General features: G+C 48.7%; 1 protein-coding gene across 1 annotated transcript in view; it reads left to right on the top strand.

Annotated features, from left to right (window-relative positions):
- The first annotated feature begins 16,080 nt into the window (after positions 1 to 16,080).
- The window catches only part of ASIC2 (acid sensing ion channel subunit 2), a 251,986-nt gene continuing 249,481 nt past the window's right edge, over positions 16,081 to 18,585 (top strand). The window contains exon 1 of the mRNA XM_012791177.3: positions 16,081 to 17,967. Within this exon, the coding sequence (XP_012646631.1) occupies positions 17,260 to 17,967 (708 nt within the window). The 5' untranslated portion in view covers positions 16,081 to 17,259. The remainder of the gene's footprint in view (positions 17,968 to 18,585) is intronic.

The raw sequence follows: 18,585 nt of genomic DNA, 5'->3' as shown, positions 1-18,585 counted from the left end.
AATCCTCTTTTTTTTTTTCTTTTCCTATCATTTTAAGGGGTTTTTATGGAGACAAACGAGATATATGTCGGTAGACAATCCACCACATCGAATCAAGAGTTTTAAAAGTCAGAATCTGAGCAGTGATAAAAAAGAGGGAGAGGAGGGAGAAGAGAAAGAAGAAAAGAAGGAGGCAGTGGCAGACAAAAGAAATGAGAAAAGACCCAAGATAGAGTGTTAGAATCGGGAGACATTGGGAATAGAAGAAAGCATTTCAGCCAAACAGAACTGGTCCCTTGTCACTTTGTTCTCTCTAGGTGTAATTTACCAGTCCCAGATAAGGAGAATCTCTTCAACATATATAGATAGTGGCCACCTCAATGCCAAGCTCCTATATGGTCTAGTGAGCTCAGACCATGTCTACTTGACAAAGGCGATGGACAGTTATCCCTAAATGGGTTGACAACTTCAGTGACGCTACATAACTCAAGCTTCCCCCCCCCAGCAACTAAAAAGTCTCTGTACCTTAATTATGTAAGTGATTCATAATGTTGTTGATATGTAGGTGGTACTGCCTTTTACCAGAAATAAACCAGCTCAACCAATCTTTTTGGTGTCATCTAGGTTACATCGATCAAAAGAATAAAATTGCTCCTTTCTATTTCTTCTATCCTCCTTTCTTCCTTTTTTTTCATTTATCATTCACTCATTCAACAATGATACAAGTTTATTGAATATCTACAATATTCCAGACACTGGGCAAGGCTCTAGAACTAGGATTTCCTTTCTGGCTGGGCTGCTTATAGGCAACTCCAGGAGAGGTGCTTAAACAAGGCAACCCAGCAGGGTTTTGGAAATCAGAAAGGAAATTCCAAGATGAAGCAAATGACTTAGAGTGAGAGAAGATGTCGAAGAAAGAGCAAAGAGCATAAAGCAGGAAGTCCTGGGAGCAGGATGAAGCAAGTCCTCCGTACAGAAGCTGGGCTTGAACTTCAGGGAAGGTCTGCTTTCTCTTGAAGATAGGGGAGGAGGAAGATGTGGTGGCTTAAAGGAGTTGTGCATGGTCATTAATATTTCACGCCACCTCAATGAAAGACAACAGAAAAAGAAGGTGAAGGTCGTCGAATTACTTTCCTTAGTTAGCTTGGTTCTCTATCCCAGGCAAGAAATCCCTCTTATCAAAGCTAAAATACGTTTATCTGTTTATAAAGGATCTACTATGTGCCAGGCACTGTTCAAGGTGTTCAACATGCACCAGGAGACAAACTCAAGATCCCTTCCTCCACAGAGCTGACACCCTGGCCGAGCAGAATCTATAACCCTGAGATGAACAGGAAAATCTCAGAAGAAGAATGAACAACCAGTGCACAATTATGGGATAAGCGCATTGGCAAACGTTGGAGAGCTCATAATAACAACCACCATTTATTATTCAATAAATATTTGCTGAGTGCTTTTTGGCCTTTTTAGCCTTTTGGGAGATCTTTGCATCAGCATTGTTTACCTGTCCAACTTTCACTTCGTCACCTGGGCACCTGGTTAATCGATACCACTTCTTCATTAGGAGCGTCATGCTGCATCCTCCTTCCCTGTGTCTCTCACGTTTATCCTTCCCTTCCTTTCCCTGCCCACTGTTGCCACCATGGCCGGCCCTTCATCAGTTCAAGCAGAGTAGACTGCACGTGTCCTCCCCAACCCATCTCCTCTTTTTCCCAGCTCCAATCCACTCTACTACGTGGTGGGAACTAATTTTCTAAAAGCTTCCTGTTATTTATATTCCCCCACCCCCTTAAAATCCTCTTAATTTCCTAAATAATAAAGTGTTTGTGCAGGTGGTTACATGGGTGCATACACCCCCCCCCCATCTGCCATCAAACCACCTTTGTGCCTTTTCTTTGTTCCTTCACCTTCCTGTGCAGAGAATTTTCACTCCCTGGCTTCTGTTCACAGACCTGAGCTACGGAACACATACAAATGGAGCCCTTAAATAGATTTCTCACCACCAATATTGTTCAGGTATTGTCATCTCTTCTGCTGGAATGCCTTCTTCTCCTCTCTCTGGTATACACATCGTAGTTTAGTGCAAGGAGGAAATGTTAAATGGAGAGTCCCAGAGCTGGAAGGATGGACGTAGACAAGTCACTGACTCTCTCTGGGACTCAATTTCCTTATCTATAAATTGGATCAAGGAGATGGAAGCAGCTGATTTTTAAGAAGCTTCCAGATCTCATCTACAATGAAGTGCACACAAAAGTCACGCTCAGCTGCCCATCCCAAGGTGACCTCCCCTTTCTTGATGAGCATGGTGTAGAGAACTAGAGTAACCAGATCCTGTGTTCAAAGTATCTAAAACTATGTCTGCATTAGAAACGCAAAGAGCTGAAGCTGAAAGATCCATAAATGACTCGTCTATTTAGGCATCTATTTCTGAAGGTAATGACAAAAATTAGAACGTCTGCCTTAGTTACCTCTGTCCAACAAATAAAAGCAGTAGCATTCAAGTGGGCCTCAGGCTTTCCTAGAACCTACACGTCATGTCAGGAGACATGAGTCCGCAAGCAAATCCATGTGCTGGCAGCCTGACCGAAGCACCAGTCTTGAAACTGAAAGTGTAGGTGGATTTACAAGATATCAGTAAGATGCTTATACTTTCAAAGTATTTCACGTACACCATCACATTTGACCCTCACGAGAGCCCAAGTAAGGAAAACAAGTAATCACATACAGTATGATACAGGCCTACTATGAACCAGACACTCTTCAAGGCGTTTAGGGTACACCAGGGGACAAACTCAAGATCCCTTCCTTCATAGAGCTGACATCCTAGCAGAGCAGAATCCATACCACTGTTAATTCCTCCTTAAAAAGAGGAATTAACGACCATCGCACAATTATGGGATAAGTGCACAGGTGAAAGTTTGAGAGTCAATAGTAACAACCACCATTTATTATTCAGCAAATACTTACTGAGTGCTTACTATATGCCATGCTCTGTGCTTAACGCTTTGTATATGTTATTTTATTTAATCCTTATGCTAACCCTGCAAGGCAGGTATTATTACCTCCATTTTTCAAATCAGGAAATTAAGACTCGGAGAGTTTCAGTAACTCACTCAAGTTCCCCCCCACGGCTTGCCATGGAGAAGAGACGACGGAGTGATTAATCCTGTTTGCAGAGGCAGGGGAGGGTTTTAGACGGGGGGGGGGGGGATGCTGAGCAGGGTCTCAAAAGATGAATAGAAGTTCACCAAGCAAAGAAATCAGGAGGTTGCCAGCTGATGCCATTCGAGTTCAAAGTCATAAAGTTGTAAAAATGTGATGTAGATTTAGGCTGGGAAAGCAAGAGGCTTTGATAGCTGGGGCAGAGGGTTTGTGGGATAGGAGGTCTCATGGGAGGCTGGTAAGGTAGATGGGGCCTGGGTGAAAAGGGCTTTATGTAGTAGGCTTTCCCAGAACTTCTTGGAAGCTTTTCAAGAAGAAAATAGATAATGTCTATACAGCTCACTGGGGCAAATGGACAAAGCTGCAGTCTGAGCAGTGCCTGGGGCTCCTGGTGCCCCCACAGCTGTGAGGATCAATATCTTTACTCCTGGCAACCCCTTGTGTGTTTGTGAAGCTGGGCAGTAAGAAAGGAGGGACAATTGAAGGATTTTTTAGCAAAGCGATGGCATAATTAGAATGGCAGGGTGGGGAATGGATTGGAGAGGAAGGAAATCAAAGGCAAGGAGCCCAGAAGAGCTACAAGAACAGAAGAGGCCGTGGGCTTGAGAAGGATTTAGGAGGTAGAATCGACAGCCCTTGGTGATGGGTGGATTATGGTAGAAGTGAGGGCTTAGTAGAGTATAACTCCAAGGTTTCTGGATTTAAAAAAAGGAACTTAGAATTCATGACCAAAATACCTCTTCCCCTGGGTAAAACTGCAGTTCCAAATTTAAAAGGATATATTGTCAATACTTCACAAAGCAGTGCAGACATTTCACATTTCTCTGAATCAATCAATGAGTTGGTATTCGAAAAGGAAAAACAGACTAGAAAAAAGAAAAAGAAAAAAATAAGCCCTCTAAGGGGAGTTTGCATCCAGGAAGCTAATAGACGAGCTGCATTAACTTCTGACACCCCCAATAAGTCAGAATTCTGCCGCCGCTTACTGCACAAGACTTCCGAGTCCTGTAGAACAAAATCCTAAAATGTTTCTGATGGAGACATGAATGTTAGAACGGTTTTCTCGAATGGAATTCCATTTCTCCTTTATTGTTTCTTCTCGCAGGGAAAAAAATGTGGTAGAAATTGGTCTGTCATTGTTTTTAGTCTAAGAAATAGAAAAGAGGGAGAAACATTTTAAATACCATGAAACTTCCCTTTATAGAATGACTAAACACCCACAATATAATCCAACTGGCAGCAATGTAACCAATTCTGGATGTTGAGCAATGTATGGAATAACTGTTTGGCCATCACAAAAATGACTACAGGGAAACTTTTGTCTATAGTGATGGCTGAAACAATGGGCCAACTAGAGAGGGCAACCTTCATTGTTCAGACCCTCTCTTACAAGTAAGCGTCATTTTTAGGAATAGCCAGTTAAGGATTTGTTTATTCCTTTAAGCATCACAGCTTTTTTTTTTTTTTTTTTAATGGAGCCATTTGGCTAAAACTCCCTCTGTGATATATCCTATCCGTTCCTATATTCTCATATGGATTATACAGAATAAAATGTAATCTTAATGGCTCAAGGTCACAGTGAGTATGAATTCCAACCATTGCTTTGGGCTAAAAGACTCAGGATTATTTGAAGTGTGTGGAGTTTGCCCCAACAATAAATGACATCATTTTCCAGTCCTTTTTATCTGTTTTTGTAGCTGTTTTGTCTTCTCCTTTGTTACCAAGCTTTGACTATACACTGTAGCTATCGGTACTCTTGAACATCAAGCCTATCTTTTTATTTTCATAGCATATGCTATTTCTCTTTTGCTGAGGGCTTGAAAAATGAATAACCAAGCATGTTTGCAAGATTATAGGTAGAGTATGAGCAAGCAGGCTCCGTGAACAAACAAGGGCTCACTCATGCTTAGACCATGCTATGGTACCTTTAGTGCCTGGAAAGCTGTATCATGTAAGGCAAGGGGTTGGGGAGATTTGACATCAGTGCAACTGAGTTTGATCTTAAATAAACCACTCGATGTCTCTCAGCCTCAGATTCCTCCTTGGTACCAAAAGAAATAACAATCCTTTTTTTTATAATAAATAAGAGCCCTTCATCAGGGCTACTGTGGGAAGTAAATGAAATCATGCATACAAAGTTCCTGGCACCAAGCTGGCCACATTACTATCCTCAATTAATTAAAGCTATTATTATTATTATTATTATTATGGATTTTGTGACATGCATTTTGGCTGCTCGAAGAGAATATTTCCTTACTGGAAGAAGAGCATGGTGGGTGCTAAGACCAAGGAGAACTCAAACCATAGTCAAAGATGGAAGCACAGCTGTCATGGGGGAAAATGCTCAGGCCCTTCATGCCATTAAGGTCCAGCCAGTACCAGGGGCACCATATCTAGTCCTCCAGCCAGGATTTCGTTCACAAGTCAGTAAGGTCTCTAGGCAGAGACAGGGAACAGATGACAGAGACACAGAGATGGGGAAGGACACAAGAAAAACACCACTGCTGAGGCAATTCTCACCCAAACACCTCTCCTTTATTGGGGACAGGTTAGCATCTGAGTCAGTTTCTATTAGGGTCATTCTTTGATCACTGAGTATCTACCATGTAATCCACTGCTGGGGTTTAGGTTTCAAAGGGACTGAGACAAGGTGAGGGCCCTGGTGCAATCTGACAGTCAGAAGCCAAGAGAAAACACGATAGAGTGAGCACACATCAAGATGAATGTGGCCTCTGAGGCTCACTTTTACTGGCTGGTGGGCAGAGCCAGGTGGCGGGGTGGGTTGGTCACGTTGGCCAAAAGGTCCAGGAATACAGTGGCCCTTGTTCCAGTGAGACCACTTTATAGAGACAAAAGAACCTGCTTATTCCAATGTGTCTTCTCAAGGTTGGCCCTGGTAAGCTTGCTTGGGTTTGGTTTGCCTAAAATCTAAATAACTTTAACCAAAAGAACCTATTTGTTAGTAAACCCCGCCTCTCCTAACTCTCTCCTGACCACTGTGCATGTTCAAAGAAATGTTTCTCTGAAGTTGTGATCGCGGTGGATGTGCTCTTTGGACCCAGATATTTTTTATGCAGTGCTTTATATATTTAATGCATAACATTGGCATCCTTGTCATGCTCTTGTCTTAAAATAGCATAATTTTGCCATGACATAGTATCACCATCATTTGCATGGTCATTCCCCTATTGTCGGGGCTGTGAACTGTTTTTAACTTGCCATTTTTTACCCCCTATTATGGAAATCTCTGCTGTGAATTCCTTTGTACTTTTCCTTTACTTTAGGGTCATTTCCTCGGAGAACGCTTCTAGGGTGTGCGTTCACCAGGTCAAAGGGTATAAACTGTGTCCTAGCTCTTATTCCTTGCCCAGCTTATGAACTTACCTTTATAACTCCAAGAATTTTCAGAAAACTGTTTTGGGTCCAACATTATGTCTTAGTGCTGTAGGCTGCTGAGAAATATTGAATGAGTAAACTCGAGCACCGCTGGGCTAAGGAAGGATCGATTAAAAAGGAGAAAGCAAGGCTGAGGTCTGGAAGGAAGAAAGGAAGGAAGAAAAGGAGACAGGGAAGTGGGAGGGAGAGAGGGAAGAAGGGAGAAATGGAGGGGAAAAATAAGGAAGGAAAGAGAATAGGAGGAGGGAGGAGGAAGAAGGACAAATGGAGTGACAAGAGGCTCAGTTGGAAACCTGGGGTTTGTACAGATGTGTCCCCACTCTGTGGCCATGTGGTGGTCCTCAGAGTATAATGTCATTTGGATGTTGAGAGAGGAAACGTTTTGTATGGGCTTCTCCAACTTCCTTGACCTAGCCTGGCACTTATACCCGTGGGCACTTCTTAAACCTGTCCCCAACCAATAGGCTTGTGTAGTCTTAGCTCTGCCCTGATGACAGCGTCACACCAAACTGGGAAGCCCACAGCTCCCAGATCCACAGTGGGTACCAAGAACCTGCTTTAGGCCCAACAAATTCTGATTCCATTTCCTTCATCTCCCCCAAGGGTTTTTGCAAAACTCTGAATTGTACTGCCACCCACTGTGTCTTTTGTCTTTCTAAATTCCCAGTTTTCCCTTTTCTAACAATTACCAACACGTCACAGGCAGACCTGGGTTGGAACTCTGGCCCTGCCACCTGTGTGGGACACTCGGTGTGACCCCAGGCAGGTGATTTTACCTCTCTGAGACTCATTTCCTTCACCTGGAAAATGAGTTTAGCGCCCGACACTAGTTAGTGCTCGGTGAATGGCTGTGGTATGGGACTGTGGCCATGATGGCTTCACCTGTGCTCAAACCAGCAACAGAGAGGATCAAACACATAAAGCTTCTGTGTTCTTATCTGTAAAATAGGGATGACATCACCCTCTTGAGTTGTCCCAAGGGATCATTACATGGTGCATGCCATAGTACCTGGTAGGTACCTGGTTGGTCCTCTGTGTCACCATCCTCCCTTCCCCCCACTTGAGTCCTTTCTCATCCTTTACTCTGTTTGGATAACCACAAAGGTCCACAGGACTGCAAAAGAATGCTCTAAATCTCTCCCTTTCTGCTGCTCCTGCGGGTGGACAGAGAAGATAAACTAGGGGTGGGGAAAGCCAGCCGAGGTAGTGGCTTGGCCAGGTCTTTTATAAGGGAAAGAGAGTAAACAAACTGCTAGTGGCTGAGACAGAGGAGAGCTGGGGCAAGGAGGAAATGCAGCCAGCCTGAATGGAGGTTTTGGACAAATCAACCTGGCCTTAAATCTCTGAGCCGCTGCAAAGGGTCTGTCCGCAAGATAGATTCGGGGCTGGTTTGTTAATGCTCCCTGAAGCCGAGGTGAGAGCCAGGTGAGCGCCAGTTAAGGGGACAGTCAAGGAATTGCGAATAAAATGCCTCATACTACCTTGGGTTTTATATTTCATTAAATCCCGTTTTAACTGCATACCTTTTCATCATACGAATGGATAGTTACTGTTGGAGAAGGTGATTATGCTTAACTATTTTAATGAGAGCTTTGTTATGTGTACGGGAGAGCAAATTGGGTGGAAAAGTGTGCAAGGCTCCATTTCTCTGCTAACGTTACGGCCACGGCCAAGGTTACAACCAAGACGCAGTTGTTTAAACTGAGAACACAGAATAAGGCGACGACAGGGAAGGAAGGCTGTGGGAAAATTATTTGTTGAGGCAGCCTGAACTTGGCAAGTAGGTGTCACAGGTCAACAAGACACCATAAGAAACACAAAAGCCCACAATAGGAGGACGACGTGGATATCATGGAAGAAGAAGAGGCCCCACCTGGACATCCTCGATGCAGGATTGTGCTGGTGTCGCCCCTGCCCGGCTCAGATCCTAGCTCACAGGTTGATCCGTGTGAGCAGAGGGGGCAGATTTCTCTGAGTTGGGGTGAGAAAATAAAAACATAGAGAGAAATTCAGTGGAAAACAGAGATAGCTCTCAAAGCAGTCAAGGGGAAAAGACCTTTCCCCCCGGACCCTCCCACAATGCTGTGCTCATCTCTCATAGAGCGTTTATCATGCTTTATTAAAATTGCCTTTCAATAATTAATTCATGTTTAATATTTAATATTTTCTTGCCCATGTCCCCCCACTAAACTGCAAGCTAAGGCAGGGATCACATCTGGGTAAGATGTATTTCCACTGCCAAGGACAGTGCCCAACATCCATCAGATGCTCAATAAATATCCACTACAGTCATCACTTCCAGCTAATTATAGCCACCTTAATTAAGACTTCATACTGTAGAGCCAAGCGACTTGAGTTTGCATCCCAACCACTGACTGGACAAGTTACTTATCCAATCTCTGCCTCAGTTTCCTCCTGTGTTAAAGAGCTATAGCAGACGTACGTTCTTCATTGAATTGCTGTCAGGATTAAATGAGTTAATTCCTGTTCGTTGAGCATAGTGTCTGACACATAATTAGAGCTCATTCAGTGTCAGCTACTGAATATCATTATCATTGTCACCATCACCATCAGCATCATCAGATCAACTTCTCAGTGACCAGGGTCAGGTCATTAAATTCTTTACCTAGATATCCTCTCCCACGTTCAACTGCATGCTTGTTAAGATCGATTTTGGCCCTGACACTCGGAGGTTCTCTCCATGGTATGCTTTGCCCACTCTGTCTATACATTAGTTATAGGAACTTCTGAATCCCAAATGGCTTTCTCTGCCGACCAATGCATGCTTGGACCATCTCTCTAGACCAAGAAGAGTTAATGTGCTCAGGGCACTCAATTACACACGTGTGTGTTATAATTAGCCTAAGGAAAACATGGCCAGAAAATTAAATCCTATGCAAGTACATAACAATGCACTTCAGAGGCAAACAGCAATATCTTTGCATTACCTGCTGTTTGAGATTATCCACATGAGAGCCTGCGTCCATTAGTGTATCTAGCAAAGAGTTCAGGGAAAATCTGATCATAAGATGGCAAGCTCTGTGCATCACCTTGTCATAGGGCCTGCCGTCCTGTTTGGATGGGAGAGCAGGATAATGGAAAATGAGAATTTAAGGAAAATAACAGAAATTGGAATGAGGTGCCAAAGGAAGGCAACCAGAAAATAACTAAAAATACAGGGGGGAAAAGGGTGTGAAGAACATAAAATACAATTACTCTAGTCAACAGCACTCACTGTCAGAAAACATTTGTGTTAACAAAAAAAATCTGGGCATATGAAGATTGCGTACACGTGTGCATATTCATAGAGCACTGAAAGGTCACACACGGAGGTAACGGCATTGGTGGCCTCCGCACGGGAAAACTGGACAAATGGTGGATTGGGGATGGGTTAGAGAGACATTTTACTGGATATCCTTTGTCCTTCTTTAACCCTTTTGAACCTAATTATAAACACATTACTAATTTCAAAATGGATGTTTAAAAAAAATCATCTCATAGGGTGAGCAGAGCATGAGCCGGAAGTTGGAACCTGGATTCTGGCTGTGCCTTTGTCAGTATCAACCCGTGCGATTTAGAGCACACATCTCCCCTCTCTGGACCTTGACTTCCTCCCCTAGAAGGGAAAGGGTTAAGTCAGATTTTATATCCAGCTCCCACTTTTCGGGATTCTCCAATAAACAGGGACCACAGTGCTTCAGTGGAGCTGCCTCCATCCCTGTAGAGCGTGAACTCCTGACTCTTTCATCCTGGACCTTCCAGCCCACGATCTTTCCTCTGGTGGCTGTGGGCCCTTAGTTGACCTCATATGCCTGGGATTTGCTTGTGGTAGAAGAAAGGAGGCTGAAAACCTGAACTCTAATAAAATAGGAATAACTGAAAAGGCAAAAAATAAATAAAAACCTATCTAGTAAGTCTAAGAAAGAGTCCAGAAGAAGAGAGAACTCAAAGAGGCCAAGTGTGTACAAGAAAACCGTGGAGTAAGAGGTAAAGGCAGCAGAGGTGCTGAGGCACGTGGAAAGGTAAGATGGAACAGCAACCCCAGTGCCAGCTCCAGGGTGGAAGGGAGGGAGGGTGTGGAAGAATGAGTGTGCAATGAGCTCAAACCACAGCACAGACTTCTTGCTTTCTTTCCACCAATGCAAGAATCCCTATCATGACTACTGGACATTTGCTCAGGTCTTAGAACACTGTGGCCACCTCTTGGGCTCCAGACACCACCAGTAGCATGGGCTAAAAAGGTATCGCCACTGCCCACACCAGCAAAGAGGGTTCTTGACCTCCATGCAGGAAAGAATTCAAGTGTGGGGGCACATGTGAAGCAGAGACATTTCTTAAAGACGAAGTATAGAAAATGCAGCACACTCTCAAAGATGGTAGAGAGTGGACTGCACCAAGAAGAAACAGGGCCACCCCAGGTTTAGGGTCTGTTTTTTTATGCTAATCCCTAATAATATGCTAAGCTGGGGTGGAATATTCATGGATTTCCTGGGAAAGGAATGGGGAGTGCCTAGAACTGGGAACTCTCCCCTTTCTTGACCTTATTGGGTAGTCTCCAGGAGTTGCCATGGCGTTTGTCAACCGTCATGGCACTGGTGGGTGTGACTTTTCCTATGTTAATAGGGTAATGCATTTAGGGGCCACTGTTGCCTCAACTGTGTGCATGCCCCAATTATAGGAACTCCTCTTTTTACCTTAGATAAAGATGTTATGGCTAAAGTAAAATAACTAAAGGGTTCCTATTGGTTATATTTATCACAGCTAAGCATATTCACATTCCTGTAGCTTTCTTATCCTGTTGGCCTTCTCCTCTTGACCCTTTCTCTAACTTCCTGCAGGGTATCTGGCTCCTGCCTCTAAAGGGCCCCTAGGCTTCAGGCAGAGGTTAGGGAGAGAGAAAGGGGAGAGGAAGAAGAGAAGGGAAAAGAGGAGGAAGAGGAGGGAAGCAGAGTGACAGAGAGCTAGGGACAGTGCAGAAACAAAGACAGACAAAGAGAAAGGGAGAGAGAAACGAAGAGAGATTTGGGATCACAAGTACCTCCACAAAAGCCCACGTATCCCATGATAGCAGTCAACTTTAATATTAAAAGTATTGTTGGCTTTACCGCCATTAGCAGTCCTAAAGGAAAGTGCATTAAGCATTCTAAGCAGGGACACCAAGAACCCATCATTGCTGTCCTGTCCTCTACACCCATCACCTCCATTAAATCCCAGAAGAAAGACCCCCCCCAGAAGAAAGACCAGGGGCTAGAAGGACCAGCTCCAGAGTGAAAGAGTTGGTGGGTCCCCACTCCACTGGGGTGGAGCATCACATTGGAAGGATGTTGACACCCAAGAGCCCAAATCAAGAGCAGCAACTACTGGAGAAACAGTTGAAGGAACTGGTGACATTTAGCCTGGAGAAGAAAAGAGGGTCTTGAAGACAACATCACTGGCAGGTTGACTGCTAGAGCCCCTTTCAGCATGGACATACTCTGATTCTACAAAGCATTTGAAAAGTTTCCATGAGAAGGAAAGATCAAACTTATTTTGTGTGGATCCCCAGAGATAAATTAGGAGAAATGGGAGAAATTCACAAGGAGACAGATTTCAACTTGATGACAGGAAGAAACTTTAAACAAGGCAAGATGTTCCAGAATAGAATCACTTCTCAGTGCTCTGTCACTGCAGAATGTTTGAGGGTTCCTACAGCGGGTAGGAAGGAGGATTATGTAGTATCTCAGATGCTTTCCAATTCCAAGCCCCTCGGTGGTAGGGATTAGGGGAAAACAGGAACACTGGGAGCTCTAGTGAAGACTGATCAAGCCAACACACTTGTCAGTTCTGAAAATTGTATTACAATAACAGAAAACCACGTTGACTTCAATCAACCTTCCCCTCCCAACAAACTCATTTCATGGGAGAAAAGAGCTTATAATTGGTGGTGGTGGCTCCACCCCAGAAGGCAGGCTGGCTGACCGGAAGACCTTTCTGCCACTGCACACAAACATCACACAGAATGCCAGCATGCCAGGTGAGCGGAACAGATGTTTTAGAGATAAACAAGCCATGGGAAATTTTCTTAAAAGCTTACAATTGGGAAATCACAATGCTACGTTCTAATTTCTTGCTGGAGGGGTTATGTGGGTCAGCTCCTGCCTCATGAATTTGTTTTTCTGGCTAAGGGAGTGAGTCAGCCAGAATGGGCAAACTCATTCACATGAGCTGTTGTGTCCGCGTAGCTGTGAGAGCCCAGACGGCGTGGGCTAGGGTTTGAGCACACAAGGGTTGGAGCCAGACTGCCTGGATTCACAGCCTGATCTCCTGCCCGGTGGCTGTGTGGCTTAGAGTAAGTAACTTAACCTCTCTGTGGTAAGGGCTCCTCCTCTTTGAAGTATAGAAAGTAACAGGACCTACCTTGCAGGATCATTTTGGGGATTAAACACTTTGAACATTTATGACACCTGTTTTTAGCATAAAACACTTAGAACAGTCCCTAGCACTTAGGAAGTCCTGCATTATCATCATTATTATTATTTATCACAATACTTTTCAAAGAAGCACCATGTGCTCGTAATAAAAAGAATAATTATTAGTCATCCATGGAACTGAAGTTGCATTAGAACTACTGATAATTCTAACCGATTTATGGAATCAAACATCCTGTATCAATTTAAAGTCTTATTTACGGTGTGATTTATTTTACGTCTAAGCATTCTTGTTTGTAGTTTTGGCACATGGTCTTATTCATAAATCTACAACATCACATTTGTAGTAATTAAAAACAGATTTTAATCTACCAAAAAAAAAAAAGAGGCATAATGGAGAAGGGAAATCTTGGACTTTGGAATGAGTTAGGGCTGGGTTCAAATCCTGTGCTCTGAGCCTTTGGATCCATAGTGGCAACAAAAAAGCCAAAATACCTCTCCTGCAGGGTTGAAGTGAGAAATCAAAATATGGGTATGTGTCTAGGTTCGGTGCCTGGCATATAGTAGTTGTTCAAGAAATATTAGTTCCTTTCCTTTCTTCCCCTGGGTCAGTGTGTTTCATCCATGCGCCAGGTAGCATAGAGAACATGCCACATATGGGTGCCATAAAGAGAGCCATCAGTCATTGCTTGGGGTCACTAGCCACCCCTGCGTCTGTCTCTGTATTTCTGTGCCAAGACCCTTAGGGGCCTATGCAGGACGCCCCTCCTCTGCCTGAGAGAGCTACCATCTGGGGAAGAAACAGGTAAATCCACAGCAGGGAAGATGCTCAGTCAATCACAAGTAGCGTGTGTCCCTTTCAAGAAGGAAACTGCCAGGAAGAAAAAAACCCACAACCACTGAAAAGCCAGAAACGTAAAATGTTTTAAAGGTTTTTTTCTAAAATAGAGCTTTCATGCCACTCCGGAGTTATGATACCGGAAGATGCCACATGCTTGTCCTGGCTGCTTCCTCAGTAACTGCACTGAGGTCACAGGGTCACCTCACTTTGGGAGGGACATGGGTCACTGTGGCATCCCCTGGACTCCTGAGACCAGGCTGGGAGCACTGGAGTATGAGCTTTGCTAAGAAGCCCCAGGACGGTAGGCAGTTTCAGAACCTTCTCTCCAAAGGTAGCGACAGACATCTTCAAGGAACCAAGTCCAAAGCAGAATTTTAGCAATGCCCACCTGCAAAAGTTTTTCACCAGGTGAATGAGAAGGGCCTCCAGGTGTGTGTGTTTGTGTGTGTGTATGTTGTGTATATATGTGTGTTTGTATGTGTATAGTGTATCTATGTATGCAGTATGTGTTTGGGTGTATGTGTAAGTGTATGTATGTGTGTAGTGTGTGTTTGTGTATAGGTATGGTGTGTACATGTGTTTGTGTGCTGTGTGTATACTATGTTTGTATGTATGTTGTGTGCCTACATACAGTGTGTATTGTGTGTCATGTGTATGTGCATAGCGTGTCTATGTGTGTGGTGTGTGTTTGCATATGTGTGTGTCCATGTGTGACTGAGTGGATGTGTGCATGGGTGAGTGGGAGATAAGGGGCTCCCAGGTCCCCTCCTCAGAGACCAGACGCAGGGAGCTGCCACACTGCAGGGTGCCCTCCAGGTCAGTGGGGAGGGAAAGCCCACCCAGCCCCGCTTCTCCCCCCCTTGGAAACCGGCTGCTCTTTCAACAGATTCGGCTTTGATTCGTCATTACAAAGTGGGTGAATTTCCTCTCCGCACCCCATCTCTCCTCCCCCAAGTCTCTTGTCCCCAAAGGACAAACTTTGGTCCTTCCCCTGGGATGCCCGCCAACCCTCAGGGACCCTTCACACTTTGTCTACCCCCATCGAAGTAGGGAATATCTGGAGAAATGTCTGGGAAACACCTTTATCCTATGGAGTGACGGGGCTCAGAGTGTCGCCTGTCCCAGTGAGGCATCAATGAGACAATGATGTGGGAAACAGGGGCGGAGTCCTACCCTGCACCCATGGGCAGCAGGATTCCAGCCCTGCCCTGCAGGTGCCAGGCCCAGAGGGGGAAAGTGGAAGGGCCTGTGGTGCAGTAGAAAGAGCTGGGGCTTTGGGGACCTGGGTGCTGAATCCAGCTCCACCACTTAAAGGCTGTACTTGGCCTCCCTAATCTCACCTGTGAAATGGAGCTAGCAGTACGCTATGTACCTCATCCATCCTCCCAAACAAGTCAAGGCAGAATAGTTAAAAGGCCAAATCGAAATGCCCAAACGCATCAAAGGGTTAGTGGAAGATTCTGGGTCCATCCTGGAGGGAGAGGTGACATCATCAGCCAACCAGTGGGCTGCAGGGTCCCTGCAGTGGGTGTGGGAAGGATGGTGTCTCCTGCCCATGGAGGTCACATGCCTCCCCCTTACACAGCCACCCCAGCTGTGCTTAGCCACTGGGCTGGAGCTGAGCAGCAGATGCTTGGTGGGGGGGGGGGGGCAAGTGGCTGTCCCACTGAGCCTAACCTGCCAGAGGCCACTGTTGCCAGCACTTCAACACACATGCTCATGTACATACATACATGCAAAACACACCTCCACGCTCCACATCCAGAAACCTGGATATCCATCCATACATCAACACGCCCATTCATACCCGGCACCCACAAAGTGCACACATGCACACCCAGAACATACCTGCCGTCACAGACGCTCTGTCCTACACACGCCACACACTGTCTAATGGGCACGGTACTACACCGCAGACGGGCTCACATTCAAGAGTTTCTCAGAAATGCCCATTTCACACATACACAGTACACATCCTACACTCAATGCGTGGCACCACGGCTCCTCGCCCTCCCTCCAGCCCATCTCACACTCAGGAGTGCTCTCACGCCCATGACACGCGGCCCCCACACGCAGTGGCTCTACTATTCCGTGTCTCTCCCACGAGCCCGCACACCCGGGCACATCTGTGCAGTGCGTCCCCCCACCCGGCCGACTCCGGCGAGAGGCTTCCTGCTCGGTGTGCAGCGGCCACAGTGGCCAGGAATTAAAATGCAGCGAGGAGGAGCCGGGCGCGTCAGCACCGCGTCTCCAGGAGCGCACGGCGCACACGGCCGCCGCCGCCCCGCCCGCCCCGAGCCGCCGGGCCAGCGAGCGGAGGAGCAGGTGCTCGGAGCCCAGCGCGCCAGCCTCGCGCGGCCGCTGCCCAAGTTCGCCCCGGGGCCCGAGGAGGATTCTCCCGGGCAACCGGGAGAGGAGCGCAAGCCGGCGCCACCGCCACCGCGGGCTTGGAGTCTGGAGAGGAGAAGGGCGCGCAGAGCAGCGAGTCCGGGTCACCCCCCGGAGGTGTTGCCGGAGCTCCGCAGTCCCCAGCTCCTGGCGCCGCCTGGACAGAGAGGAGAAGAAGCAAGGGACAGCAAGGCCGGGCTTTTCTGGAGACCTGAAGCACCCGGGAGAGCTGGAGGCAGAAGCGACACTTCCCTCTGGCCAGCAGCCTTGAAGGGGCCCTGCAGCGAACAACCTCCCGCAGGACGCCCTGAGAAGCCCCCAACCCCAGGCGAGAGCCGGCACATCGCAGGGCTCGGGCGCCGGACTTGGGGAGCATTGGTGGTCTCGGCCGGGCGCAGCCCCGCGAGCAGTGAGAAGGAAGGGTCCTGGAGGGAAGGGAAAGAGGACAGCAGCCGGCAGTGCGACCACTCACCCCAGTACACACCCACCCTACCGCCAAGCCAGGAGCCGCGGTGCGCCTCTGGGGGCGCTCGTGCCTTGGCGCCTTCTCTCCGGTGTCCCAGCACCGCTGGGCTACGGGCCGGGCTGGTGGGGTCCCCGGGGATGTCCAAATCAGGCATGGTGGCCGAGTGGCCCCTCTGCCAGGACCAGCGTAAAAGCTGGGGTTAGGCGGGGCAGGGGGGACTCAGCTCAGGGTCCCCCGAGGTCCAGGACGAGGGGAGGCGGGCGCAGCGCCCAGGGACCGGAGAGGCGGCTCCCAGTGGGGCCCCTCCAGAAGTAGTGCCCGGCGCCGGGCATCCTCCAGGAAGACTAGGGGCCAGGAGAGCCTGGGAGGCGCTCGGGAGAGGCCAGTGCCAGGGGCGGCGGGCCGAGGCGGCGCTCAGTCCCGGGCGGGCGCCCGCGGAGGCGGCAGCGGCGGCGCCGGGCGGGCATGCCGCGCCACCGGAGCTCCTTTCGGGCGCACGCTTCCCTGGCGCGGGCTGCGCGCGGCTGCCGCTGCTGCTGCTTCCACTGCTGCTGCGGACTCCCATGGCGGCTCCGCCCGGCCGGGGCCGCCGCCGCTGCCGCCAGCCGCGGGCTGAATGAATGAGCCGGAGCGGCGGAGCCGGGCTGCCCGCGGCCGCGCTCGCCGGCCCGGGACGCTTCCGCATGGCCCGCGAGGAGCCGGCGCCCGCGGCGGTGGCGGCGGCCGGGCAGCCCGGGGGTGGCAGAGGCGGCGAGCGGGCGCTGCAGGGGCCGGGGGTCACCCGCAGGGGGCGGCCGTCGCTGAGCCGCGCTAAACTGCACGGGCTGCGGCACATGTGCGCCGGGCGCACGGCGGCGGGGGGCTCCTTCCAGCGGCGCGCGCTGTGGGTGCTGGCCTTCTGCACGTCCCTCGGCTTGCTGCTGTCCTGGTCCTCGAACCGCCTGCTCTACTGGCTCAGCTTCCCGTCGCACACGCGGGTGCACCGCGAGTGGAGCCGCCAGCTGCCCTTCCCCGCCGTCACCGTGTGCAACAACAACCCGCTGCGCTTCCCGCGCCTCTCCAAGGGGGACCTGTACTATGCCGGCCACTGGCTCGGGCTGCTGCTGCCCAACCGCACGGCGCGCCCCCTGGTCAGCGAGCTGCTGCGAGGCGACGAGCCGCGCCGCCAGTGGTTCCGCAAGCTGGCCGACTTCCGCCTCTTCCTGCCGCCGCGCCACTTCGAGGGCATCAGCGCCGCCTTCATGGACCGCCTGGGCCACCAGCTCGAGGACATGCTGCTCTCCTGCAAGTACCGCGGCGAGCTCTGCGGGCCGCACAACTTCTCCTCTGTGAGTTGCCCTGCGCGCGAGCCCGCTCCCGCTCCCCCTGCGCCCCACTCCCTAGGGGTCGGGAGGCCCTCCGTGTGGCCGCTCGGGGCTGTCCACCAGGGTCCTCCTTGGCGGTGTCACCATTCCAGGTTGCCAAGGTGGACCCTGCCCTTGGGTCCCCTGAGTCTTCTCCAGGTGTGGGAACTTGGACTTAACTGTGGGAGGAGTGGCCTCACCCCAGTCACAGCTGTCCAGGCCCCTCTCCCAGAGTTCAGCCCGCGCACCCCTCGATCTACTCCTTATGGTCCCGTCTGTGCATACTGTCTTCCTCCTTCCCGCCCTCGTCCCCAGGCCCACAGGACTCCAAGCCACCGTTCTGTGTCTGGGGTGCAGGGATCTTAGCGTGGGCTTGTTGTCTTTGGGAAAACCAATAGGGAGCTCTTCAAAACTGGGCCAACTGGAGAATCAGGCAGAGTCCCTGAGCAGGCTGACCACCCTAAAGAGCTCACGGCTTCGGAGTTCCAAAGCGCTTAGGGTCTATCGAGGAGGACTTAGGAGGAAACTCCCGGAATATCGGCTAGCATTGACGCTGTAGACAGCTTGGTGGGAGAGGCAGCAGCAGCCTTTGGCTACTTTGCT

Source organism: Microcebus murinus, chromosome 18 (assembly GCF_040939455.1).
Source record: "Microcebus murinus isolate Inina chromosome 18, M.murinus_Inina_mat1.0, whole genome shotgun sequence".
Lineage (NCBI taxonomy): Eukaryota > Metazoa > Chordata > Mammalia > Primates > Cheirogaleidae > Microcebus > Microcebus murinus.
This window is presented reverse-complemented; position numbering and strand designations above follow the sequence as displayed.